The 27,967-nt window shown below is 38.8% G+C and overlaps 1 protein-coding gene across 2 annotated transcripts in view; it reads left to right on the top strand.

Annotated features, from left to right (window-relative positions):
• Positions 1-27,967, top strand: part of DMD (dystrophin) — a 2,981,380-nt gene that overhangs the window by 2,491,711 nt on the left and 461,702 nt on the right. For both annotated transcript variants that reach the window (XM_040336499.1, XM_040336500.1), the window contains one exon: positions 11,100-11,160. In XM_040336499.1, coding sequence (XP_040192433.1) covers positions 11,100-11,160 — 61 coding nt within the window. The remainder of the gene's footprint in view (positions 1-11,099; positions 11,161-27,967) is intronic.

Genomic DNA, 27,967 nt, shown 5'->3' with positions numbered 1-27,967 from the left:
ATTATCATAGCTAATTTTCTGAAATAATAGAGGGGGTTAAAGAAACGAGGGCAGCAAATCTTTGGGTTGACACATATGAAAACTAGAAAAATGCACACATTCCAAAATAAATCTAAAAAGGCTGCATCTTCTGCCGTACTTTTTATGAGTTACTGTCTTTGGGGATAGCAGACTTGCTTCATTAGTCTTATTCCTGACTCATTTAGTTTAGGTAAAAATACTTCATTATCCTTAATAATTTTTTTTGTTATTTATTGCTTAGCCAGATTGCAGCTTTTTTTCACTTTTGTCAAAACAAAGTTAATTTGCCAGCAGCTATGCACATGTTTATTCCTTTTCTTTTACCTTTGAGATTAACTGGGTCAGGTATAACAAATGTTCTTAACCCACTTTAGTCAGCAGACAGAGAAGCTGAAGTAGGCAGAAAAAAAAAAAAGAACATAACAAATAACTGATATCTAAGAGTCTTCTGAAAAATATAGATACATGTTTGCCATTTGCAGAACAGCAATGTTTAACCACACGATTCATCATAATAATTAGAAGAACTAAATAGAAGTGACTGTGAATCCAAAGTTCCCCATCAGAAGAGACAACAAAGTTTGCATAAGTGTTTTCATTGTATTAGTGAAGCAAGTGCAAAGCAACATCCAAACATGTGATAGACAATTAAATGCTAGAGTTAGCTATACATAGAGTACTTTTTATTAAAACCAATCCAGCAGTACTGTGCTGCAAAGACAGTCATTTGTTCTGTTCACTAAAGGAACACTGCTGTCAAAACCAAAAAACTAAGCCTTAAAATACATAGAGGGAGCAGAGCCTAACTGCTCATCTCTCCACTACTTGTTATCAGTAATTGGGTGAGAACCTCTGCTTTGATGTAGAAGAGCTTTTCCCAAACAAACACCCCTGCAGACTCCTTGCTGTCTATCCCATAAAGAAAACCTGATGTACAAAATACATCTATTTTGACAGTCATTAACCAAATTGAGACATGCCTTGGGAGTTTCAGTTTGCTTAGTGAGTGGGAAGTTACGCAACATATGCTCCAGAAAGTAAGCTGACCTTGTGAGGTGTTTTCTAAATTCTTGCTGCAGTAGAGTGTACAGAACTCAAATCAAAGTGTCACTAAACCCACATCATAAAACTCTCAATAAATGTTGTATTACATGCTGTTTATAATCATGCAGTCACTATGAGATAATTTTTCTGTATTCTGAAAAATCCTGTATGATCCTGCTGCTCTCTATCTCCACCTTCTGTTCATGTCCCATATTCAGCTATATATTTTGCAGCTGTGGTGGCAACTCTGCACATGCTCAGGTTTAATTGAGTTGCTATGCTGAGAATTTCCTCCCTATCACACCTGAGCAGCCCATGTGACTATAAAGTCACACATGTGGGCGTACACACAGTGGTAAATGACAGGCCACTCCCTCCCTCCTCCTCCATGCCCACTAACCAGATAAACGCAATGGGGGTGGGATATTACATGTAGATTAATGAAGGCTTTACTTCCCTGTAATTCTAAGACACAAAACAATAAAGATTTGATTTCAAATATATATTTGTATAACAAATTAAAACAGTTTATTGGTATTGGCGCTGCCAGTGGAGCGTAGATGTAAGGAGAGATAGAGTCCAATGATGTGTGAGACTGGGCAAGCAGTCCCAGTGGGAAGCTATTAACCCTGCCAATGGGTGGCAATAATAATGTTGGGTAACCACGGTATGGGTAGGCTTGTATGGTGGACAAGCTGCCTGTCAAGTGCCTTCCAGTCGGGCCAGAATAGTGCACTAAGGTGGTGTACCGTATCAATGATCCGCACTGTGTTGATGGATCGGTCCTCCTATAATAAAATCCAGGGAATAAGCCTCTTTAGAAGTGAGTGGGTTACTCTGATAACACCAGCCCTCCCAAAAGTGTCTCAATGGGCGTTAAGTATTGTGGTCTGGTGAAAGTGATATTAGTGATAAAGAAGTAGTGGATGCAAAGGTCATGTAACCTCAAGTGCTAGTACAGTGTTGGTGCAGCTTAATAAATCTAATTGCCTGTGTTTGGTAGCCAGGTCATGGCTTCAAGTGCTGACTGAAAATGCAAAAATTAAGATAAAAATAAAAAGTGGAATTGTGCAATTCACCCCTATAGGGTGTGGTGCCAAACAGGTCCCAGTCAGATCCTGTCAATCTAAAGGGAGGTCCTGTATGATTCAGCCCCGCAGAGTAGGAATCAATGTACAACCTATATGGCAAAGTGAAATTGACCCAACAGTGCCCTGTAGGTAAAGTGCATAGTGCTCATATAAACAGTAAGCATAAATGGCAATAAATAAATTAGTCCAGATTAAATTATGAGTGACTCTTGTGAGATTCTTCAGGCGCTCCACTTTTCCTAGTAATTTGTGTTATGACCTTAATATGGATTTGTTACCATATGCTCAGCTCAACTAACCCAAACTATAACTGTTGCTACAAGGTGCCAAATTTTACATATTATTTACATAGAATAAGCACTGTGAAGCTCCACTACGTATTTTGGCCTTAAATATATTGATTTTCCTATTAAAACAACAAGCTGTCCCTTCATCTTAAAGGGTGATAGCATAATTTCAAAAAGCTGGTTAGTGGTTTAGAGGTTGAAAGTTGAAACTGAATTGTGGCAAACTGACTCCAATTTTAGTAAAAAAAATTAGTACAATTTTACATGGTACCCAATTTAAATCTAGTATTTTAGGTGGATCTGAGGCACATCTTATGGTATTAGGAAACGGAGCTCCTTGTCTCCTTGATTTTACCAGGACCTACAGACTTTAATGTTGGTACCCATGAATATTAGTTCGGGCCATGAATTGACTGCATTAATATAGGAGCTGTGTTAATTGGGCAACTGAGGCTTGAACTCATGTTCAGAATTATATTATCTCTCATTATATAATTTCCTGTCTCAATGAATATTGGCACATAATCTCTACAGCTAATATTTCCTTTCCTTTGTGTCCACAGCAGTGCCATGTATACTTAGTGCTCAGTTTCATATTAACACTTGTTTCATGAGACAGAAGAGAATATAGTTCAATATGCAGATTATATATTTGCAACTGTAATTGTGCCAAGAGAACAGCATGGTAATTACTGAGACTTTCATTCCTTTTGGGGCTGGAGGAAAGCTTTGATGACCAGATGGTGCCATGACACCAGGAGAAGGATATTTTTAGAAGGCAATATTCAGATAGTACATGAGACTGTGCTCCTATACCTGTGTGTCCTAAATCAGTGCAAAGGACTTTGGTCTCACACAGCTATCTTTCAGTACTTGTTATGAAAATTGATTTGGGCAGCTATGATAGCATCACATTTTAGTTAATTTACGTATAAGATATACTGTTAGTAATTCTGAATTGTATAGTTTTTGTTACATTTGGTATTGACTTAAATCCATTTGAATAGTCAGCCAATAAAGGTGGAAAAGTGTTGGACTAAAGCTGCCCTGTTTTGCTTCAGATTTGCTTAATCGCTTTAAATTTGCTTCATTGTATTGTATTGGATTAGAAACTAAACAGTGTGTATATATATATATATATATATATATATATATATATATATAGAAAAAAATATTGCGCATACCATATGTGAGATAAAAATAAAAAAACAGCTGCGTCTCAAAAATGTCATACAACATCAAACATACAAATAAAAAGAAAGGAGTCGCGCTAAATAGTACAAAGTGAATAGTTGGCCACTAAGTGACGTGAGCACAATCCTGATGAAAATATATGTTCAGTGCATCAAAACAGTCCAGAACATAAAAGCAAAATAATTGCAAAAAAAAGAGAAGTGAATTTTTTTTTTTTTATATATATACAGTCCATTCAAGGCACAACAGGAAGAAGTGAGTCCCAAGTGTGAAACAAATCCACATATGTTGTGATTGACGAACAGGAGACCTCCACCAACAAGAAACACTGACCCTTATCAGAGTCTAAGATCTCTATGAGATCATAAACAGCATAACTGTACAGACATCCAATAACCACAGCAGTAAACAAGGCAGAGCTCTGTCCTGCCAGCGGGGATGTGTTGGATTTTTTTTCCCTGCGAAGCAGAGGATAAAATCCTGCACATCTCTTAGTAAAACACCACATAGTAAACACAAAAACATTGGTTAGGCACAGATTTAACTCTTTGATCGCCCTAGATGTTTAACCCCTTCCCAACCAGTGTCATTAGTACAGTGACAGTGCATGTTTTTAGCACTTGGTTCCCACAAGTGTCAAAAGTGTCAGTTAGTGTCAGGTTGTCCACCTTAATATTGCAGCCCCACTATAGTATAAAAAAAATACAAATTCCAGTATATATACCATAGGTTGTAGACTCTATACATTTTGCACAAACCAATCAACATATGCTTATTGGGATTTGTGTACCAAAAATATGAAGCAGAATACATATTGGCCTAAATGTATGAATAAATTAGATTTTTATTAATAATAATAATAATAATAATAATAATAATAATAATAATAATAATAATAATAACATGAAGTAACAAAGTAAAAAATATTGTTTATTTTCAAAATTGTCAGTCCTTTTTGGTTTATGGCACAAAAAAAACCCAGTGGTGATGTAATACCACCAAAATAAAGCTCTATTTATGGGGGAAAAAAGGACATACATTTCAATAGGCAGGGGTCTTGGCAATGGAGTCAATCCATAGGGCAGCAATAACAGACACAGTGTGGAATTGGTAGCACGGTCACAAGCAGTAAGGCCTCTTTCACACTGCAGCTTGAAAAAGCTCAGTACAGCTTATTTTTTTACTGAGATAAAATACAGCCCATTAATTGTAATGTGCCTATGCAGGCAGAGAGGCAGAGAGGCAGGCATAGAAAAGGGCAAAAGTAACAGAATACAGCAAGGATTGAGTCCAGGGTCACAGGGAAAAGATCCTGGCAGTGCACAAGGGAAAACAGCAAACAGCAAGCGTATACAGAAAGGTTTGAGTCATGGGTCTCAAGGAAAAGATCTGGGCACACAAAGGGTAATAGCAACAGGATACAGCAAGGATGCTACCTTTGGCTTCTAGGACTGAGGAGGCAAATTTCGCAGCTCCTGTCCATCTGGGCAAATCTTGGAGTGTACACAGGGAGCACGTGACACGAGGAGGGGAAGCATAGTGGGTAACCTCCAGTGGGAGACCACAGGGTCCTGCGGAATCTGTAGTTCTTGTGTGGCCTAGTCTCAACTCAGGACTAGGCAGGTAGCACAACCGAGCAGGAGAAGTACAGAGGGCAGTACTTACAAGGCAGCAGATCAAAATACAGCAGGGTCACAGGGGTACAGGTCCTCTTGGTTGGTCATAGCTCAGGGTGCACACATGCAGCAGATTCACAGAGCAACAGGGCCAGATGGAGTTTAGTTGGCTTCTAGGTCCAGGGACTCAGGGAGCCAGAGAGGTCATCAAGTGCACCCGGCCAAAGCTTGCAAGCATGCAGCATCATAGGGGAGAAAGGGCATCAGGGAGCCTGGCTAGCAAATCACAGGATCCTGTATGTTATGGGGGACCTCTGTGACCATACCATAGAGGCTGTATCAGTATGAGGAGGAGAAGCAAGGAGCATTTAGTGGGAGGTCACAGTGTCCTGGGGGAGGTGGAGGGCCTGTACACAGTGCAGGTCCAACCCTGCTTTTAAATGCTGAACTGGGGCACAAGCCTGCAGTCAGACAACCCAATGTATGCTGAATCAACTATATTATTAATATTATTAAGTCCTTAAGCATGAAGCCTAGCCAGGATACTGTTGAATTAGTGGTTTGTGATACATTGCCTAACCACTTCCATAGGTCCCCCATCTATAGTACTGTCAGTGGCAGCTGGGTGGTCCAGAGAATTCAGGTGCAGATATTGCAATCCCTAGGTGGTATTAGGCAATAGTGGATGACTGAAACTGATGACATCTGAAATAATCAATTGTGTGTGGCTAGACCTTTTAACAATAGAAAACCATGCTAACGGATATAAATGCAGCCTCTATAGCACTGGTTTAGCATGATTCATTTAGGTTTATAAAACAATTTTACTAATGCATGCATATAATGCTTATCAGTGAACTTAAGAAAGTAATACACTTGCCTAATGGAAGCACAGACCAGGTTAGGATACAAATATGTCTACAGTAATTCAAAGTTATTGGTAATCTGGATGGGACAAAGCACTTCATTAGGGTCCTGCTTAAAAAGCCTTGGTATAACCTTACTGCTGTGTTGTCTAGTTTAATAAACCTCTTGATAAATCACAGGATTGCTCTCTACATTGACTGTCCACTCTGTTTATTCACGTTCCAGACAAACAGTCAATCACTTTCTTTGGATAGAAACAAGTGAAGTTTATTATCACATCTTCAGGACAGTGACAGTCCAACAGATGACAAATTTCTCTTTCATCCATAATATAGGCCATCTCTGGGGTGGAAGCAATAAATCAATGTCTCCATTAAATTCAAACGACATTGTTGGCATACCTGATTTCACCCTTGTGCAGTCCCCGTAGATTCACTCTGTGTTCTTTATAAGACAGTCAGACAGTGTCAACCAAATTTTATAAAAATCAGGACATTTCTGGAATTAAAATAGAAAATACTTTGTAACATGTTCTTTTCGCCAAATCAAACTGTCTTAAGTCTGCAAGTATGGGAGAAACAACATTTTAAAAATGCTCCTGAACTGTCGAGATAGAAATGTGTGAAGGTCATTTTTTTTGCGTGGGAAACAAAACTTTTTTAGACCACCAAACCAATTGGAATATTTTGGTTATTATATTATGTGTATCTTTCTGCCCAGTTAATCCACACAGTATACGTTTATATTTAATGTGTTTATTATTTAGAAAATATTTCCATTTAGACTTTGCAATTTACTCATCCCAATCACATTTCAGTAAAATTCCTTGCACAATGGTGAAACAAAGCATTTTATTAACAGAATGTTAAAGTTCCACTCCAACCAAACTTGATGTACCCAAACAAACTTGATGTCCTTTTTTTCCACAAATAGAGCTTTCTTTAGGTGGTATTTGATCACCTCTGCGGTTATTAATTTTTTGCGCGATAAACAAAAAAAGAGCATAATTTTATAAAAAAAAAAAACATAATATCTTTTACTTTTTGCTATAATAAATATCCCACATTAAAAAACAAAAAAAACAATTCCTCAGTTTAGGCCGATATGTATTCTTCTAAATATTTTTGGTAAAAAAAATGTCAATAGGCGTATATTGATTGGTTTGCGCAAACGTTATAGCGTCTACAAAATAGGGGATAGTTTTATGGCATTTTTATTATTAATTAGTTTTTTTTACTAGTAATGGCGGCGATCTGTGATTTTTATTGGGACTGCGACATTATTGCAGACATATCGGACACTTTTGACACTATTTTGAGACCATTGTCATTTATACAGCAATCAGTGCTTTAAAAATGCACTGATTACTGTGTAAATAACACTGGCAGGGAAGGAGTTAAACACTAGGGGACGATCAAAGGGTTAAGTGTGCCCTAGGGAGTGATTCTAACTGTGAGGGAGCAGTAGATCCCTGTCTTGTCACTAGGCGCAGCTCTTTCCACAACCAAAACAGGGAAATGCCTTGTTTACATAGGCATCTCCCCGTTGTGCCGCTCCACGTGGCAATCACGGGCCGCCAGCTAACATTGAGTTTGTGGGATCCGCGGGCACACTGCTGAGGCGCGCGCCTGCTAGGCAGCAAATTCAAAGCATCGTACAGGTACGTTGCTTTGCCTGCCCGTGCCATTCTGCCAATGTATATCGGCATGAGTCGGTCAACAAGTGGTTAAAGAATCACTTTGCATGTTTAATTCTCAGTTCTTTCTATTCTGACTCCTCAACGCTGGTTTCTAGGAAATGCTTCCTGTTCCTCTCACTAGGGCTTCATGCACTTTAGATTCCCCTTCTTGTTTCAGTGACATGCCCCAGAGCACCTCCCGTTATGCACTCAGGCTTCCTGTCTACTTTGAGGGATGTGACATAAATGGGCATCAGTGCACTTCTGGTTGATCAAACTACCTTTTTAAGGGTCAAATTGCCAATTTTAAGCAGGGACCTTTGTTGAGGGTGGACATCATATGGATGGCTTCCTTTCATGCTATTCTTTGTGTACAATTGTGTTGCTAACTGTGATTGGTCAAAGTGATCACATGGTACAGGCAAAGCCAATCACAACCTAGATGTGCCATGTGATTAGCTGTGGCTAATCACAACAATACACAATGAATTAATCAATTTCATTCCGTAAAATAGTTGCTTATAACAATAAAAAAATCCCTGGTATAAGCAATCATAATGTGTAAAAAAAAAACTCTGATCACTACTATAGTAACAGTGTATTGCATAAAAAAAATGTTGTAGCCACACCAGTTATGTCATGACTGGTATGTGAAAAAAAATTGTGAAAAAAAAGTTTTCTTTTTAATTTCTCAATTATTCAAATAAGTGTGACAAAATTGTACAACTTCATAAAACTGACCTAATATCTTGTACTCTGTACTTTCCAAAAAGGGGTCATCTGAGGGATATTTGTACTGTCCCGGCATTTTCAGGCCTCAAGAAATGATTGATCATTTTTCAGATATATATACCATAGTTTGTGGACTTTTACAGACTAAATAATGAATACTGATTTGGGTTATTGTCACCAAAGAAATGTAGCAGAATACAGTTTGGCCTAAATGTATAAAGAACAATTATTTATTTGAAATAAAATTTACTGAAACAAAGAAAAACACTTTTTTTTAAAAACATTTTGGTCTTTTTACATTAATATTAGCAAAAAAAAACAAAAAAAACAGTGGTGATTAAATACCACTAAAATAAAAATAAAAAATCATATGGGTACAGTGTTGCATGACCGTGCAATTGTCATTCAAAGTGCCTGGGCAGGAAGGGGGGTGAAAGTGTCCAGTATTGAAGTGGTTAAAGTTTGTTAGCTCATTGATGCAACCTGTATAGACATTTTGTTGCTTTCCAAACAACCAAACAATCAGCTCTAATTTCTCTTTGTAAACACCTCCTACTAAACTTCCAACTACAGTTTTTTTTTCATTCTTTGAAACTCTCCACACCAAGCTAAATTTGAACCCTGCTAGTTTAAAGTGGTTGTAAAGTATTTTTTTCCCCCTGAATAGCTTCCTTTATCTTAGTGCAGTCCTCCTTCACTTACCTCATCCTTCCATTTTGCTTTTAAATGTCCTTATTTCTTCTGAGAAATGCCCACTTCCTGTTCTTCTGTCTGTAACTACACACCGTAATGCGGAGCTTTCTTCCTGGTGTGGAGAAAGCCTCTTGAGAGGGGAGGGGGCGAGCAGGCAAGTCAGGACACTCTCTACTTTGCAGATAGAGAAAGGAGCTGTGTGTTAGTGGGTGTCCTGACACTCCTGCTTGCCCCCTCCCCCCTCAAGAGGCTTTCTCCACACCAGGAAGAAAGCCTTGCATTACGGTGTGTAGTTACAGACAGAAGAACAGGAAGTGGGGATTTCTCAGAAGAAGGTCAATCCAATATCGGGAACCAGAAGAGAGTCACGGTAGCAATCCGAGGTCAGACCCAGTGCGCCCTCTTCTGTGTCTCCAGACACGTGCTCTGATTCAGTTCAAGGCCTCAGGCAGAAATCCGAGTTGCTGTGATCTCTCTCTTTTCCTTCCTTTCAAGTGTTGGGAGTGCTCTGCAGTACAATTCACACCTTTCCTGGGGGAAAGTTTACATCTCTAAGGCAAGGTTCTGTGCGATGAACAGTCTCTCCGATGTCTCATTTGATTGTGGTTAGCTATGGCAGGGTTCAGTCAGCAGTCCAGTCTGTTTTTCTCACCCCATTTGCTTTAAGTCTGTCTCTTCCTCTCAGCCTGCAGAACCCTCCTCCTTGTTTTCTTGCATCAGCCAATCGCCTCCAGGATCAACTCAGACCCAGCCAAGATGGCTTACCTCTGCAGTGGGGACACTCTATAGATGAGCATTGCAAAGTGGTCCCCTTAACCACTTAAGCCCCAGACCAATATGCAGCTAAATGCCCAGAGGTGTTTTTACAATTTGGCACTGCGCTGATTCAACTGGTAATTGCGCGGTCATGCAATGTTGTACCGAAACAAAATTTGCGTCCTTTTCTTCCCACAAATAGAGCTTTCTTTTGGTGGTATTTGATCACCTCTGCGGTTTTGATGGCTGATGCAGATCTGCATTAATGAATATTCAGTTTAACCCTATCCACAGAAGGAAACTTGTCTGTGTATCAGCCTTCAAAGCATTTACATTGTCCTTACTAACAGATACCTGATCCTAGAAGTCTCAAGAACTTCCTTTTTGTCAGTTGCAACAATATAGCAGCCGCTCCTCTGGCTGCACTAGGGAGAAAACGCAGGTGAAAGCAACTGAATGGTGGACTGATGAAAGACAGACACAAACAGCTTTGGAGCATGTTAGGCTCCTAACAGTAAAATCTATACCTTCTCCCCTTCCCTCTGCCCAACCAGTGTATCATATGAGCACATTTTATAGAACAATAAAAAAGCATTTTTTGATCTTTTTTTTCATGTGAGCCAAACACTTTTGCTTCTCATAAACGAAAACTTGTCAAAATAGAGTAAATGTCACTTTAAGCATATTTGTGAATTGCTATGTTGTTAAATATAACTGATCCCTATGATATCCAGGTAAGGTTTCTCAGTCACTCAATGCCTACAAAGCAGGCCAAGTTACATTAGGAAATTGGAAGAATAAATCATGAAACAAAAACAGCAAAAAAACAAGGGAGAGCTGCTGCGCAAGATATAGTTCTTTTCAAGACTTTTATCTCCCAGTTAACTTTAGTAGTGAGGGTGAGGTATGTGTTTAATCACTGTACTTGACTAAATTTATCTTCACTCAGATTACAGTGGATATTTCACCACTGTAGGTAAATCTTTCGTACCTTCAAAGACTTTCGGGTAAATAGACTCATATGAGTCTGGTCAAGTGTACGGCTGCAATTGCAAGAATGAATTATATCTCCTGCGTTTTGCTTGGAACATAACCTGAAATGTATACTTTTCTCTTACAGCTTCTGTCCAGGGTCCATGGGAGAGGGCAATTTCACCAAATAAAGTGCCATACTACATAAAGTAAGTGTCATTTTCAATGTCTTGTGTGAAAATGGAGTTGACTCTGAAGAGCCGGTATTGCATTATTCTTTTTAGTTGTATTTCTAAAAGAGATTTAACAATTTTTTCTTGGAATTTTATCTGACAGTGAGTTTATTTATTATGCCAGATAACATATAGGGAGAATGTGGGAGCCTTGGCGGAAACAAAATATTTGTACAGACTTCTGTGCACAGCTCCATAAATATTTGAAAAATGAGCACCACCCTGTTTCCCATATTAATGGTTGGCTTATGTATCTCTCTAGCTATAGTAACTGTTCTGCAGCCTGCCCATTTGTCCCTATACATTTGTCACCCTGCACCCATATTAGTGCATACAGGTTACATAAAACCTAATTTAAAAAATGCTTCTTAGTGCTTTAAAAAAGCACAGCCAAGTATACTTCCAATATTACAGTATACAATAGTATATTTTTAATATTTACATTTACACAATTCACAACATGAAAATAATTGTTATATGATTTCTATATTGTTGCGGGACCTCTTCGGTGAACATCTGTATGTTAGGCAATGTATTTAAAATTGCTGCAGGCTGGTCACTTTCACATATATATTTTTTTTTAAAGACTATCATTTCCTTTAAGTGCTCTGAGATTTGTTGTATTATTAAAGAGATAATGCTGTGTTGTGTAATCTGTTTGCTCCTGGACATTTTTTTCTTGTATTGACGTGAATCAAAGCTAAACTGTTGCTAGCATTTATTTCTTTAATACCGTGTAATGACCTAGAAAGAGTCATGAAGAGCTGAAGAGCTGGAGTAAATGACATTAGTGTAGCTTCCTAAACAGTGCTCTAAATCATGTGATGTTTGCTTGGTGACCTATCTAAAATGAGTTAGTAACCTTATTCTCCTTGGGCAGATGTATTTATTAAGGGCGGTCATCACAGTTAACGCTGCTCTGGCCTCGGAGTGCTGCTCTAAAGATTTTATTCTAGTTTCGCAAAGTGATATAACCTAATTGCTGGTGCTATGCCCTAGAGGTCATGTTATTTAAAAAATGATAAGACAACTTTCGCTGGCCATGACTTTCATGTCCATGCACCAAAAACGATCAGGACTGTGCCATGACTTCTCAGTCATCAGTATGTTTTGTGGTATCTCTCTAAATAATTTATGTTGAAATAGCTACTCTTTAGATAGATTAAATCAGGACATTAAATGCAAAAAGGTGATTCATTCACATTAGTGACCTTACCAGGCCCCGTGGCATGACATATGCAAGAGAAACGCATGGAGTGGTTGTTGATTTCTAATGCCATGGCACATGTTTCTGTGCATTTAATATAAAAATGCTTATGGTCCATCTACAAAATAGATACCTTACTTAAACTGTGTATTTAGCTGATTGCCTTTAGTTTTGCTTAAATACGAATGGATGTGTAAATTGAAACCCATGTGATAGCACTTTAGATGTGTAATTGTGATCTGAAAAAGTCTTTTTCCAAAGTTGAATTTGTATTGCATCAAATGTGCATGTGTACTACCACTAACAGAAGTGTTTTGCGGTTCAACTTGGTAGCAAAGCTTACAAAGTCAAAATAGTGAGTTGACTGCTCTATGCTAAACCAAATATTAAAAACGGTTTATTATTGCAAAGTAAAGAGTTTTTAATTCAGTTTTAAGGTTATACTATTTCAGTACCTCTAGAGGCAATAAAGGCTCTAATAACTGCTGTGATGAGCATGGGTTATTCATTTTGCTGCTTGTGTGTGCAAGGTCTTATGTCTGGCAATTTTTTCAGTAAGTATTTGTCACTAAGAGGTTAGTTTATGGAGGCTAAAGAGTACGTACTGGTTCATTGGCTACCTAGTGTGTTATACATTTTAGTAATAAAGCTTCAAACTTTATTATTGTTTTACAGCGCAAAAGTGCTCCCTACCTATTTGGATGTTGACATATTGCAGCTTAAAGTAGATATCAACCTAGTCACTATACTCTTTAACAGGTTAATGCAATTTCCAAAGTCATTTTCAATCTTTTTAAATCTACAGCTTTCATTTGATGAATGCCTGGTAATCCTACTATGAAGGTCAATGTTCAGATATTTCCTATTACAAGGTGACAATACATTACCATGTCTCCCAGTTGTGCTCCTGTGTTGTCACCCCGTCAAATGCACTTCCGGGAGAGATTATCAGCAGCTGTGCCAACACTCATTGTGCAGGAAAGTTCTGCTGTTGTCACCATCATGAAACCTACCCTGATAAATGCTATTCATCTGCCACTGGAGCACAGGATTACAGCTAGAAAGTGGCTGGAAATAAGCAGCACTGCATGCAAAGATGCAAAAGGGGATGAACTAGTCATAAAAAAGCTATTTTCGAAATGAAAAAAGATAGCATTGCAAAATAACATCCAGTTAGAGTTTATATCTACTTTAAAGCCTCGTTGATGGAGGTGTACTACAATATACACTCATATGAGGGCCATGTTTTTCCACATGGGAATGCACAGGTGTTCCATGCATCCACTTGAATTCAGTCTGGTTCAAACACAGCCACTGCTTCCAATTTGACATTGGGTATAGGTGCACAGATTGAGATTAATGGGGCTACCTGCACGGGAAGACCTGTGCATCCCCATGAAGGTAAACATGGCCCTTGTATGGGCATATGCTGTAGTGAATAATTTGTTAGCTACAGTATATTAAGAAAATATTTTAAATACTGTAGATGTACATGTACTTCAGCTTTAAACTGAACCTGTACTGGCCTTGGCATTAGACCATTGGTGAAGTCAGTCTACTTTGTCTGTAACGCTGTCCTGAAAAGCTGTTATTGGGCATTTCTATCTGCATCTATAATATAAAAAACAATTACTTTACACTATATCATTCTGAAAATGGTGTGTTTATGTAGCCATTTAGTTCTTCACTGTATTTCTCTGCAGTTAAATACTGACAGCTAGCTTTAATGAGATATATTGGTTAGTAATCACTAGCAACATCAGGACATCTCTGTACTCTCAAGTTGCAGTTTAGCATTTAGTGAAAAGTCAGTTTTAAAAAGTGTACATTATTTCCTTGTTGATAATGTATAACATCACACAGAAAACAAAGTAACCATTGCTTAGAAAGAGAAACAGATAGACTTACATAATCATAGCTGCTGCAGCATTAAGAATGACACCAGGGACAAGGGCATTGGTAAGAAATGTGAACAGTCTTTAGCAGCAACATAATTATTATGTGGCGAGGAGTATCTGACTTTAGTGATAAAATCACCTGTTGAACACATGGGTTAACCTAATGGCGTATTTATTCCAGCAAAGTCAGAGATTATGACAGTAGAACACTGTATGCCTCCATTTGAATTGCTGGTTACATCACTCTATAGCCAAGTAACATACTTGTTAATGTTTGGGACCCTTATGGAAAATTTACAACGTAGATAAATTATGTTGGGGTAAATGAAAGAAGAAAGTCAATTAAGAATTCAATAACTGTGGTTAATGAATTCTGCGTGATGAAACCCTACTGGTATCATCTGTTTCTGCAATTGTGATGCAAATCTAAAAAAAAAATAATTTGTCACTAGAATAAAGTACATGTAACTGCTTACTAATTATCTTTTTTGCCACAGAGGAGAAATGGCTGATACTAAGCATAGGTTATCTGTAGGAAATCTTCTTGGTGGTAGGGGAGGAGAGGTTTTACATCAAACACATAGAAAACAATAGCACTGGTATGTAAGCAAGGAAAACTTAAAGCAGACCATGCACTTAAAATGTAAGATCAGTTTTTTTAAATATGCCCAACTCTCTCTTGCTAAAACACTGCGTAGCCCAGGTTCACACTGGGCTGTGGGAAGGAAGCCGTGTGAGTTCAGCTGAACTCATACGATTTCACTCCCGCCTGCCAGTTCCCGATTTCGGACGCGAAATCTCTTGCAGAGACATCTGTGCAAGTCTCTTCACAGATGTCAATGTAAATCATGGGCCGAAATCTCAAAGAGTAGTACAGAAACTACTTTTTGAAATCGATGCAGCGCTTGATGTGGCGTTGCACCGATTAAGACAGTGCCCGATTTTTCATGCAATTGACATGTCGCACCAGTGTGAACCAGGGCTTAAATTGTAAAAAAAATGGTGGAGCTTCTAGCTTATAACTCTGACCCGTGAGATAAATTCCTTTCACAGTGGTATGTGTGGTTTCGTTATTCCTCCTCTGATACCATGAAATACAAGCTTTAAATTCCATAATCCTCCTGCTTAGTTATCTCATTGATACTCACAACCTAGACTTTCTATTTTAGCCTGTAACTATATTATGTATCATCTACTAGATAGACAGATACCAGCCCAGACCTCTTTCTCTTTCTCTCTTTCTCTTTCCTATTTCCAACTTTTCTCGTTTTGCTTTCTAAATCTTTCCATTTCAAGGTAATCCAATTTCACTAGGATAATTCCCTGCACAGCTAACTGTACTGTAGTTCATTTTTGACAGTCTGTAATCTTTTGTTTGTCCATATTTTGGATTGTAGTCTGGCTGCATATAAGTTCTGTTGTAGTGCAATCTAGGTACTAGTCTTTTCACAATAGCAGGAGATTTTGACTGGCTCTCTATGGAGCCGGTTCACATAGCTGTGGCTAGGGTGCAAATTTGTACAGGAGCCCTGTGCGTCTTTTGGTCCATTTCAGGTCCGAATTTAGCCAAAAATTCTGTCTGAAATCAGACCTGAAACGGTGAACAGGGACGCACCAGACCCCTACTGTGAGCCGCATGCATTGATAGTGAGCCTTAGTGTTGAAGCCCTTGCTCTGAGTGAAGATAATGAAGGATACGGGAAGAGTGCTAACCACTCTGCTCAGCAGCCATATTTGACCGATGAAGGTCATTTAGAACTTTGTATTTTTACTGAACTCCAGTCAAAATGAAAAGAAGTGTGATCTGAATACATACTGTAGCTGCTAGGTTATATCTGTTTATATGGCAGGTGTGCTTATTTCATGATTGTCTAAAGCCAGATAATTTTGCAACAGTTTAATAGGCTGTTAGCATTTCAAAAGGTATACTCAACTTTAATGTAATTCGTGCTACTTTAACAACACATGTACCAGTGCGCTGTTGCCATTCTATATTGTTTTCCGTCTATTTTACCTTAAATGAGTTGTGTATTGCTGATTCATAGACTATGCGTGGCTCTTGTTGACTTAAGTGGAATTCAATTTATATTAAGAGGCAGTATGGGAGTTTATGTGGAATTAAAAGTACTACACTCCCTTTGGATTCTTATCAAGGTATCATTAATTAAATTGTTTTGCCTTGTGTGTATACACTGCCAGTAATGCCAATAGAATGTTTGAAAAGGCTGAAGAAGAACTTGACTGTTCTAAAACTCTAAAGCCTTTAGTGGATAAGACTTAAAGTGTATTTCCACTTTTGCAGCCAAAATTGGGATAAAACCTGTACTTTATATTAGTTACATTTTCTGATTCACATTAAAAAATGTCTGCTTATCTTTTTTTTTGCTGAAAATCCTTCCTTGTTTTCCCCTCCTATGTAATTATTTGTACGGGGCTGGGAGTTAAGCCTAGCACACGCCACTAGATTTTTTTTTGTTCAACTCAGTGGGTTAAATAAAATAAATGTACAGCTCAGGTCAGAGCTGCTGCACAAAGCCGAAGCCGGAGCCACTGTACAAAACAATGTTAGTACAGCAATCTCCCCTGCCGTGCTATTGTGTTCTTACAGCACCCTGCCAGAACACTCTGGTCAGTGCTCTCAGCCATTGGCGGAGAGCACTGATCACGAGCCGATCCTCACACCTTTTTCGGTCATGAGCATTAGACAGAAGCTGGCCAAATGGACTGGCTTGCATACACACACGGTCCGAATGTCAGCCACTTTCTACTGTGTGTACTAGGCTTCATGTTTACTATTCTAAACCCTGTCAATACTGAGCTAGCAGATCTATATTTTTAGTTGAAAAACTAAATGTCCACAGTGTCTGTCCTAACAAAACGATTAGAGATCTCAAGATTTGGGTGGCGCATTGTATGTTAATGTACTTTTGTAGCTCTCACCCCCAAAGGAGCTGCTGGTTATAGATTGGGATGGCGTGTTACCTCTGTGATGGGTAGATGATGGAATGTCCAAACAGCAGGTGTCTTTTTCTTGTGCTTTATTTTACCCAACACGATAAATGACAAACTTGAGGTAGACAGTAGAGATGCATGAGGAGAAGAAATAGTAGACTCAGGCCCAACAACGCGGAAGCAATCCTGCTTCCAAGGACACTTCTATTTTCGTTGCCACTCCAGCCAGAGTGGGTATAGTGTACCTGGACAGGCCTCTCACACCGGCCTGGCAGCCAGAGTATCACTCGGAACTTTGAGGGAAAGGATCTCTGCCACAGACCCTCCCTAGAACTTAGATCATGGAGACGATCCTCCTTAGTAGAATTTGAGCTTGAATTTTCCTTGGGTAGTTTTCTCCTCAGGTTACGACTGACAGGTTGCTGACATCCAACCTCTCAGTGTCCAGTTACCTCGATCCCCGATGGATTGTCTAGGCCCTGTTGGATTGCCTGCCTCTCTTGGCTCTCCTCAGGCTGACTCCCCACTGAACAGCTATCTCGCTTGGGATCCACTCCTCAGAACTTGGGGACCCAGTCGAACACTAGGGCCCCGCCACAGCTTTAGATGTTCCGGGCCAATATGGTCCCGGAACCAGGAACATCACATGGCACGCGCACCCCGGCCTGGTAGGCCATCTCGCCGGGGAGCCGTGATGTGTGGTCACCCTGAAGGTGGGCGCCACACCAGGAACAAGACCCCCGCCTAATGGCATCTGCTCCAGAAGTATCCTCCCCTAGCATGCCCCGCGAGGGAAAAACCCTCCCGATTTGGTTGCTGGCAAAAGGCACCCTAGCCTGGACTCCCCTGGCGCCACCTGTCACTCCGGGGTGGTACAACACCCCAGAAACAACAGAATGGACCCACAGCACAGCCCAGCCGAAGCAGAGGCCCAATTTAGCCAAATGAAATGGATGAGAGCTAAATAACTCTCTCATCCCCCTTTAAATTTAAAATAGCACCTGTACAGAAAGTACATAGGAGCTACACTTTTAACCCAACCTATCTCTAAATCTGTGCCCTAATTGCACATTGCAAACTATTATGAGCAATATTAGCTGCTTATAGAGCTCTATGCATACATCTGCTCCAAAGTAGTATGCTGTGTGAATGGGAGCATGTAACAAATGTATAGTGTGGGTTTATCAAATTTTACGGAAATTATGGAAATACACCTTAACCTCCTCGGCTCCGGAAGGTTTACCCTCCTTCAGGACCAGGCCATTGTTTGCGATACGGCACTGCGTTACTTTAACTGACAATTGGGCTATAAACAAAAATAGAGCGACAATTTTGAAAAAAAAGCAATATTTTTTACTTTTTGCTGTAATAAATATCCCCCAAAAACATATATAAAAACATTTTTTTTCCTCAGTTTAGGCCGATACGTATTCTTCTACCTATTTTTAGTAAAAAAAATCGCAATAAGCGTTTATCGATTGGTTTGCGCAAAATTTATAGTGTTTACAAAATAGGGGATAGTTTTATTGCATTTTTATTTTTTATTTTTTTTTTACTACTAATGGCGGCGATCAGCAATTTTTTTCGTGACTGCGACATTATGGCGGACACTTCGGACAATTTTGACACATTTTTGGGACCATTGTCATTTTCACAGCAAAAAATGCATTTAAATTGCATTCTTTATTGTGAAAATGACAGTTGCAGTTTGGGAGTTAACCACAGGTGGCGCTGTAGGAGTTAGGGTGCACCTAGTATGTGTTTACAACTGTTTGGGGGTGTGGCTGTAGGAATGACGTCATCGATCGTGTCTTCCCTATAAAGGGAATGACGCGATCGATGCGCCGCCATAGTGAAGGACGGGGAAGCCGTGTTTACACACGGCTCTCCTCGTTCTTCAGCTCCGGGGAGCGATCGCGACGGAGCGGCTATAAACAAATAGCCGCGCCGTGGTCCCGGATCGCTCCCCGAGCGGACCCGACCTCCGCATGTAGCGGGGGGGGTCCCGATCGGACCCCCCACCCGCTAATAGGCGAGGACGTACCTATACGCCCATGTGCCTGTACGTGCCATATTGTGGACGTATATGTACATGGGGTGGTCCTTAAGTGGTTTTAAAGCAACCTCTCACCTGTTCCCCATGTTTATAAAAATGTTTAGAATATATTGATAAAACTCACTTTTTATCTTTTAAATATGTTTTCAGTTTTTAAGATTTCGTTGACTGCTTTTATCATTGCCCTGGTATATTGCATTTCCTTTCTATGTCTTTACTAAAGTTTTTGCCATAGCGCTTGTATTCTTTCAATCAATGTCCTGGTATATTGCAGCTCTTCAATGTTATGTCTACAATAAAGCCTCTGCTTTGACTTGTGTTATATAAGCTCAGGGTCATTCCATGTTTTTAGGCCATTCACAAGCAAAGTCAAGCAACATGTTAGAAATGATAAAATATCTAACTTTTGTAAATTTGCTCCGTTACCACAGATTTTAAAATTGAATTCTCAGTTGTGAAAGGTCCCTCTAACTGATATTTTCTCAGGTTTGGCAAGTAAAAAAAAAAAATCTGAAAAAATTAATAAAGCCGCCTCCTCCAAGGACTAGTAATTTCACCTTTATAGAAAATCCCTCCGATATACCTGCGATCACCCAACGTGAGTTATCAGCTCTCCGCTTTACCAGTCTGGGGATTTGAAATCCATGCAGCTTAATCTTTGTAATTGGTTGCGTCGTTACATGGAAGAAGCCAACCAATCAGTACCTGCCTTGCCCGTCCTGTCAGCGCTGGAGAAAAGGAGAGAAAGCCTCAGGGATTTAAAATCCCTGGACCGGTAAAGCGGCGACAGCAGGTACAGCAGGACCAGGTGGATGGGGAGGGGTCCAGGGTAAGTTCACCTTACATATTTTCTGTAAAGATGAACTTACTCTTTAACATTATCATTGAAAGTTAAAGTAAAAGAAAACCCCACATTTTGGGTTGTCTCCAGAACAACAATAGAGGTGGAATCTTCCAATGGGGGCACTAGCACAATTCTAGTGACCCTGGTGATAACCAGGGATTCCCTTAGGCCCCGTACACACGTCCGAGGAACTCGACGTGCCAAACACATCGAGTTCCTCGTCGAGTTCAGTGTGGAAGCCACCGAGATCTCGGCGGGCCGACTTTCCTCATTGAACAACAAGGAAATAGAGAACATGTTCTCTTTTTGGCCCGACGAGTTCCTCGTCGGCTTCCTCGCTGAAAAGTGTACACATGACCGAGTTTCTCGGCAGAATCCAGCTCCGACCGAGTTTCTGGCTGAATTCTGCCGAGAAACTCGGTCGTGTGTACGGAGCCTGACTTTGAAGCAATTTTTTCTCACTTCCTGTCTATGCTATTGTACAGGTAGTGAAGGGAAAACTGACAGGGGTTATAACCCTCCCTTAGTCTATCCAAATGAAAAAAAAAAGTGTTGCCTTTAGTTCTACATTAATGTATTGCAGCTTATAGGGTGATAATAGTGCTGTCATCCAAGGCCAGAAAGTGTGTTAGGACTACAAAACACCCTCTCCTCACCTTCATATATTAAGCACAAGTTGTTCTGTAGTCCACAGGGGTAAAATGTGCCAAGCTAAAAACACATGATCACATATTAGTGTAGACTACATAAGAAAGAAACAACTAATTGGATTTGTGACAGGATCAACAGTTTTTTTGCACAGAGATAACAAACATTCTCAATGGTATATTTAACAGACCAAAAAGAAGCAAATAAGAGAAGTTAATTGTTAAGGTTTCATTACATGAACACTAAATGTACACTTTACTCTAAAGATAAAAAGAGAAAATTCAGAGGTAACAACTATACCATGTACTATAATAGTTCAAATCTTATCATGCATTTTGTGTGCGGCTTCAGACTGGGTTCATATCTATCCAGTTCTCAGAGGTATAACACAGTCAGTTACCTTAGAGAAACCGCAGTGAATATAGGACTGTCATACATATCAATCAGGTCTGTCTATATCTCTGTGCTGCAGTGCAGTGCATTATTGAAAAACACAGTCTGCATGACTTTTACAGTATCAGTGTGTGTGTGTGTTTTGAGGATGAAAGGAATTAATGGAAATGTGCTAAAATATTTGCTTTTATTATTGTTTAACACAGTATAATATAAGTCTTGCAGAAATTGTTTTTTCAGTTATTTATATTTAAAGGATAAGTTCACCTTTCCAAAAAAAAATAATGTTTTATGTTTTTGTTAGGCACCTGTGAAGCATTGCACCCATGATCAGCAGATTGTGGGTGTAATGCCATGGTCCTGCAGACTGTCTGTGTAGTAGTTTGCCTGTGCCTCCAAAACAGGCAGGCAGTTACTGAATGACAGGAAGCTCAATTAACTTCCTGGAGCACTCAACAGCACCCTGGTAGTCCATTGATAACTAAGCAATCAGCTTCAAAGCATCACTGCACTTGTAGTTCATTGATTCACAGGGATCTATGAATCAATGACGTAATTTACGTCATTGTGTGGACAGAGCCTTGAACTGTGACAGCGAGTGCAGGGAGAAGATCCCCTGCTCCCTGTCACAAGGAGAAGGGGAGGGTAAATGTTGACCATGTTATATCCATAAATATGGGTGTAACATGTAACATGTTTAAAAAGGTGATGTTTTCCTTTAGCCAGTACAAGTTTCACACCTGTATACACCCTATGGGCCAGCATACATTTTACATTTACACTATGGACCTGTTTATTCATCAATAACTTTGTCATTACTTGAAATAACAAAGATATATCAATATATTTTAGGACAAACAAGGCTTTCTTTTGGGGTCATTGTTTTACAAAATGATTTTATTTTGTATGCAATCCCTAGACAAAAAAAATAACAAAACGAAAAAAGCGCACTTCAGTGTTAGCTTACAAAAATAAATATTTATAATAATTTATTCTAAATGGCACTAACATTATGATTCTAGTGCAAAGCATTATAAAGTTATTTACAAATAAAATAAAAGTTTTTTTTTTTTATTAATTTGTATTTTTTTTTTTATGTGACACAAAAATAAAATAAAAAAAAAATGGTGAATGGTTGTTGCTATCAAACAAAAAAATAAATCTGGAAAATAATAGTTAAAGTGGATGTAAACCCGATTCATGAAATTTGAGCTGGGCACATATATCTGCAGTATTTTTTTATCTCTCTTCAATGAACTAAGTCCCATAGCGCTCTCTTGAACAGTTCCTCTCTTATCAGCCTGACAAATTCTCAGACTTTTTAGACAAAAGCAGCCTGAATCTTTTGTCCGGGGAGGTTGCTAAAATAGATTAGCAGAGAGCAGGTCCTATTACTAAACACCTCTGAGAGTCTCTGCCTATGATGAGAGGGGGGGGTGTGCCTTTCCTCCAATCAGCAATGTTAGCTATCTTGGCTGTATGCCCAGACATCAGACTCTGTGTTAACCAGGAAGAGAAAATCTCCTAACAGGATCTGAACTTTCTAAACAGTATATAAATGTGAAGACAGCAGATATAAATTAAAAATCTATGTAGGAAGATTGGTTTCATCCCTGTGTATCATCTGAGGCTGTTCACTTCACTGGGTGTATAGAAGGTTTGCATCCACTTTAAGAAAATGATGAAAATGATGAGCTAATTATGGTTGATTAGGGTAAATTAAGGGTTAATGTAGGGTTAAATAAGGAAAAATTAAAAAAAGGTTGCTTTAAGACTTTATTCACACGTGAATGTTTTGTAGTTTAATGCTACAAAACACTCAACATTAAAAATCACATTGTGATTATTAGAAATTACCCCCCAGTGGGGGCAGAAAATGTCCCGGACTCAGCTTTAGTGAGAATCAATATGGCTTTAGGGTTGGTGGTCAACAGGAGGAGTAGTGCCCGTTATTAGTAGGAGGAATAGTATCCCATCATTGGTATCGGTGGAAGATATAGTGCTCCATTGTTGGTGTCAGGGGGAGGAATAGTGCCTCATATCAGTGGAAGGAATAGTGCTTCAAGGGCCAGATAAAGGCTAGCAAAGGGCCACAGTTTGGAGACACTTGGCATAGAGCAACATGAAGTAGTGATCAATTGTACATGTGATGTCTGTGTAGCTTAGGCCATAATTAGCTATTTGTTTTTTTAAGCCGAGTATACACAGGCCGCATGTCGGGAAACATTGGGCAGTTAAAAAAAAAATGGTTGACATTTGGCCCATGTGTATGTCGGTCTTTCGGTCGTGCATGCTGGAAAACCAGCAGCCGCCCGAATCCCAATCAGAATTCTCAGCCAATGGCGGAAAGCGCTAATCGGAGTGTTCTGGACACAACAACTCAGCAGGGGAGATTACTGTACTAATGTCGGATGGCTAGTACAGCATCTCCAACCAAAGCTGACAGTTTTTTTTTCGTACAACGCTGGGTTGTACGAAAAATAACTTGTAGTGTGTACCCAGCTTTAGTTTACAGATCAGCACTAACAATCAATCACTAGTGAGTTAATCATGAAAATGCAGCCACTAAAATATAGTACTTACTTAAACTGCAATAAAAATGTAAAAGTGTGAACATGACCTTAGGCATTCCTTTTTATACTGGAAGGATTGTATGGGCCTCTTCTGTTTATGCTCAGTTCACAAGCTTATTACATCTATGATAAGGTCAGATAATTTCCCAGTAACTTTCACTCCGATATAATGCAGAAGGTGCCAGCCACGTATTTACAGGCATCTCAGGCATGTCACCTTGCCCGAAAATCAGCATGTCACCAGTTTGTGGCGATAAGATATTCAGGCTGTGATTTCTGCCATGTCAGAAATATGGTGAGATTGTCTAACTTCTTTCTATAAGCATTAAACTTTCTCTCATGTTTTACAGCGTGCTGCCGCTTGTTGTGTTTGTAGACTAATTTGTGTATATTTGGATGCTAAAGAATATGTGGGTAAATAAAGTGGAGAAATTTACATCTCATCACATTCATTTTAAATGCCCTTCTTTGTTCATGCAAAATGTGGCTTCTGTAGGGCATCTACCAATTGCTTTTCAGTGAAATCTCCATCAAAGCATTTGCTCATTAAGATTTAAACATATTACCTAATGACATAGATCTAAGTAGAAACTGTGTAGCCTTAAGGGATTTTCACCTTCAAGCTTCTTCAATTTATTTGTTTGTTCATGCATTTGTGCTGTTTTCCAGTTGCTCGTTCATTGCATAAAAAATATATTTACCAGACACTTTTCTGCAACCTTCAAGACAGCTGGCAGCAAAAAATAAATAAAAAATCTGTCTAGCCAAAACTGGTCTTTCAGTTCTGGGTGGATATTGGTAGATGAATGACCAACTAGGCCCTTATATCCAGATGCATCTCCCTGCTATAATTTTAAGCTCTGCCTCCTCTGCTTTAAAGTCTCACTTCTCCAGCTGCGGAAGAAACTTTATATATATATATATATATATATATATATATATATATATATATATATATATATATATATATATCTTTTCTAGTCAGTGTGTAAAATGGAGTCCCTCACAAACATAAGAGTGCTCACATACTATACCAGAGCCTCGATACCACACAAATTGTGAACCAAATTTAGTAAATAATATAAATGATTGCTGCAGTTGTTGTCATGAGTTCCCACACCAAAAAAATGCATACAAAATCAATACAACTTAACACAATCAAAACTAAACCATATAAATAGCAGATAAATGCATGAATAATAGATCAGTGTGAGTATAAAAATATTATCTAAATATCTTCCATCCTAAAATATAAAGTGCCATGTCCAAAATGCAGTGTAATATCAACGTATATGCAAATGACAATGAATTGTGAAAATACTATATATATATATATATATATATATATATATATATATATATATATATATATATATATATATATATATATATATATATATATATTTATATATATATATATATAAATACGGTGTGTGTATATATATATATATATATATATATATATATATATATATATATATATTTATATAGTGAAAAAAGCATATTTACTGCATATATTTATAGTTCACCTCCTTTTTCTTCCACCTCAGCTTGAGTCCATAAAAAAATAAAACGTGCACCAGTGAATATTCTAAACATATCTCCACCACAATTCCACCTTCCAAACAGGCTAATTAAAAATTAGGTCAATATGTGCCTTGCCCTTTAAAAGGAAGGGCTTTGTCTCCATGAAAACTTTCATCTGTGTCTTTCCCCACATTTGAACACCTTTCCTCCAAAAGTAGCTCAAAGGAACAAAAAGAACCTTGTTATATCAGCTTACCAGATGTCAAAGGGTTAAAATCTAATTTACAGAATGAGTGCACTTCATCCAGTGCACATAGAAACGATTGCCTCTTTAAACAGTTCCCCTTAGGCCCCGTACACACGGTTGGTTTGGTCCGATGAGAATGAACCGAAGTTCATTTTCCTCGGACCAAACCGACCGTGTGTATAGGCTATCAGTCTGTTTTCCTTCGGTCCAAAATTTTAAAACATGCTTCAAAACCGAACCGATGGACGGCTGCCCGATCGGACCAAACCGATGGTTAGTACAGAAAAGCATCGGTTCAAAACCCGCGCATGCTCAGAATTAAGTCGACGCATGCTTGGAAGCATTGAACTTCGTTTTTTTCAGCACATCATGTGTTTTACGTCACTGCGTTCTGACCCGATCGTATTTTGAACTGATGGTGTGTACACACATCAGACCATCAGGCCACTTCAGCGGTGAACCGATGAAAACGGTCCGTCGGACCATTCTCATCGGTTTTGTCCGACCGTGTGTAACAAACAAGTGTACATACTCGCCAGCACACCATGGATCGACAACGTCCGTCCAAAAGTTTTTAATGAAGGAGATCACATCACAATGGAAAGTGCAAAGTTTCAGAGCTGCGTAGGACCCCTTCGTCAGGCATGTGGTGACATGCCTGACGAAGGGGTCCTGCATGGCTTCGAAATGTTTCACTTTCCTTTGTGATGTGATCTCTTTCATTAAAAACTTTTGTACGGAAGTTGTCAATCCATGGTGTGCTGGCGAGTATGCACGCTAGTGTGTGAAATGGAGTCACAAACATGAAATGGAGTCACAGTTGACTGATATAAAAAAAGTAGCACGTTTCTGTCAGCATTCAGATTTCGGGTACAATGTAACTGAAAATTTACATCGGAAACAGCCATATCTACAGTGCCCAGGCACAAAACATTGTACCTTATTCAGTTTCTATCCGGCTTTTTGCTAAAATGTCAGACATTGGTTAGATACTGGAAGCATGAAATTAAAAGAGAGTGAATTCCTGCAACGCCTCAGTATGCTCTACAATGCGTTTATCTTGTCTCTAATATGACCGACTTGTTTTAACAGACTGCTAAAGAAAGTCTGCAGTAAAAATATATCTGCTTTCTTTCAGTTTTACAGAAAAGTGTCAATCCGGAAAGATTACTTTTTGTAAAAGGTAGCAAGTGGATTTAGGAAAAAAAGCTAATTCTCCACAGTGGGACACTCAATGCACATAAAAATAGAACATAAAGAACATTATTTATGAGTTAAAAACCATCGGTATTTCCCAAGAGCCACCAATCAGATTCAGGCTGGCACTGAAAAAAGGCAGGTAGGGACTGAAGATATGAATCTGATTGCTGTTTCAAACGTTTCAGTTTGGTTGCTATATTGTAGACAGTTGTTATGTAGGACATGTTTGTACGTTTAGCTCAAGATCTTTTAACCACTTTAATACTGGACCCTTCCTACCAAGGCCAATTTTCAGCTTTCAGCGCTGTCGCACTTTGAATGACAAGTGCGTGGTCATGCAAAACTGTACATTTTTATCATTTTGTTCACACAATTTGAACTTTTTTTTGGTGGTATGTACTCATACTCAATCACCACTGGGGTTTTTTTTTTTTTGCTAAATAAATAAAAAAAAGGCTGACATTTAAAAAAATAAAAAATAAAAATTCTTTGTTTCTGCTATAAAATCTTTCTTCATAAGTTTAGGCCAAAATGTATTCTTCTACATTTCTTCGGTGGAAATAACCAAAATCAGTGTATATTATTTAGCCTGTAGGAAAGTTATAGAGTCCACAAACTATGATATATACTGTATCTGAAAATTGATGAAGCTGATGTACTGACGGCCTATCTAATTTCTTGAGGCCAAAAAAATGTCAGGACAGTACAAATATCTCCCAAATTACCCCTTTTTGTAATGTAGACAGTCCAAGGTATTTAGTAAGAGGCACAGCGAATTTTTTTTAAGTTGAATTTTTTTTTTTTTACTAACTGTCACCAGTACAGTACAGAGTCATCATATAACTGGTCTGCTGATGATCAGGGACACTGACTGGTGATCCTATGAAAAAAAAGGAATAATTCCTTTTTCAATTTTTTTTATTACTTTTTTGGGGTTTTTTTTTTTATTTTGCTATATGCAAGCATTTTACTAAATTAAATTGATTCATTCAGTCTGTTTTGTTGTGATTAGTTGTGATTGGCCACAGCTGATCACATGACACAGATGGACTGTGATTGACCCAGTCTGTGCCATGTGATCACCATGACCAATCACAGCTAGCAACAAAATTGTATTCAATGGATGGCTTGAAAGGAAGCCATCCATTGTTTAGAACTATCATGCGACTTGCTGTGATTGGTTACAGCGGTAACATGGTACCGGCAGTGGGCCAGAACAGTGATCAGTCATTGGCTGT

The sequence above is a fragment of the Rana temporaria genome, chromosome 2, assembly GCF_905171775.1.
Source record: "Rana temporaria chromosome 2, aRanTem1.1, whole genome shotgun sequence".
In the NCBI taxonomy this organism is placed as follows: Eukaryota; Metazoa; Chordata; class Amphibia; order Anura; family Ranidae; genus Rana; species Rana temporaria.
This window is presented reverse-complemented; position numbering and strand designations above follow the sequence as displayed.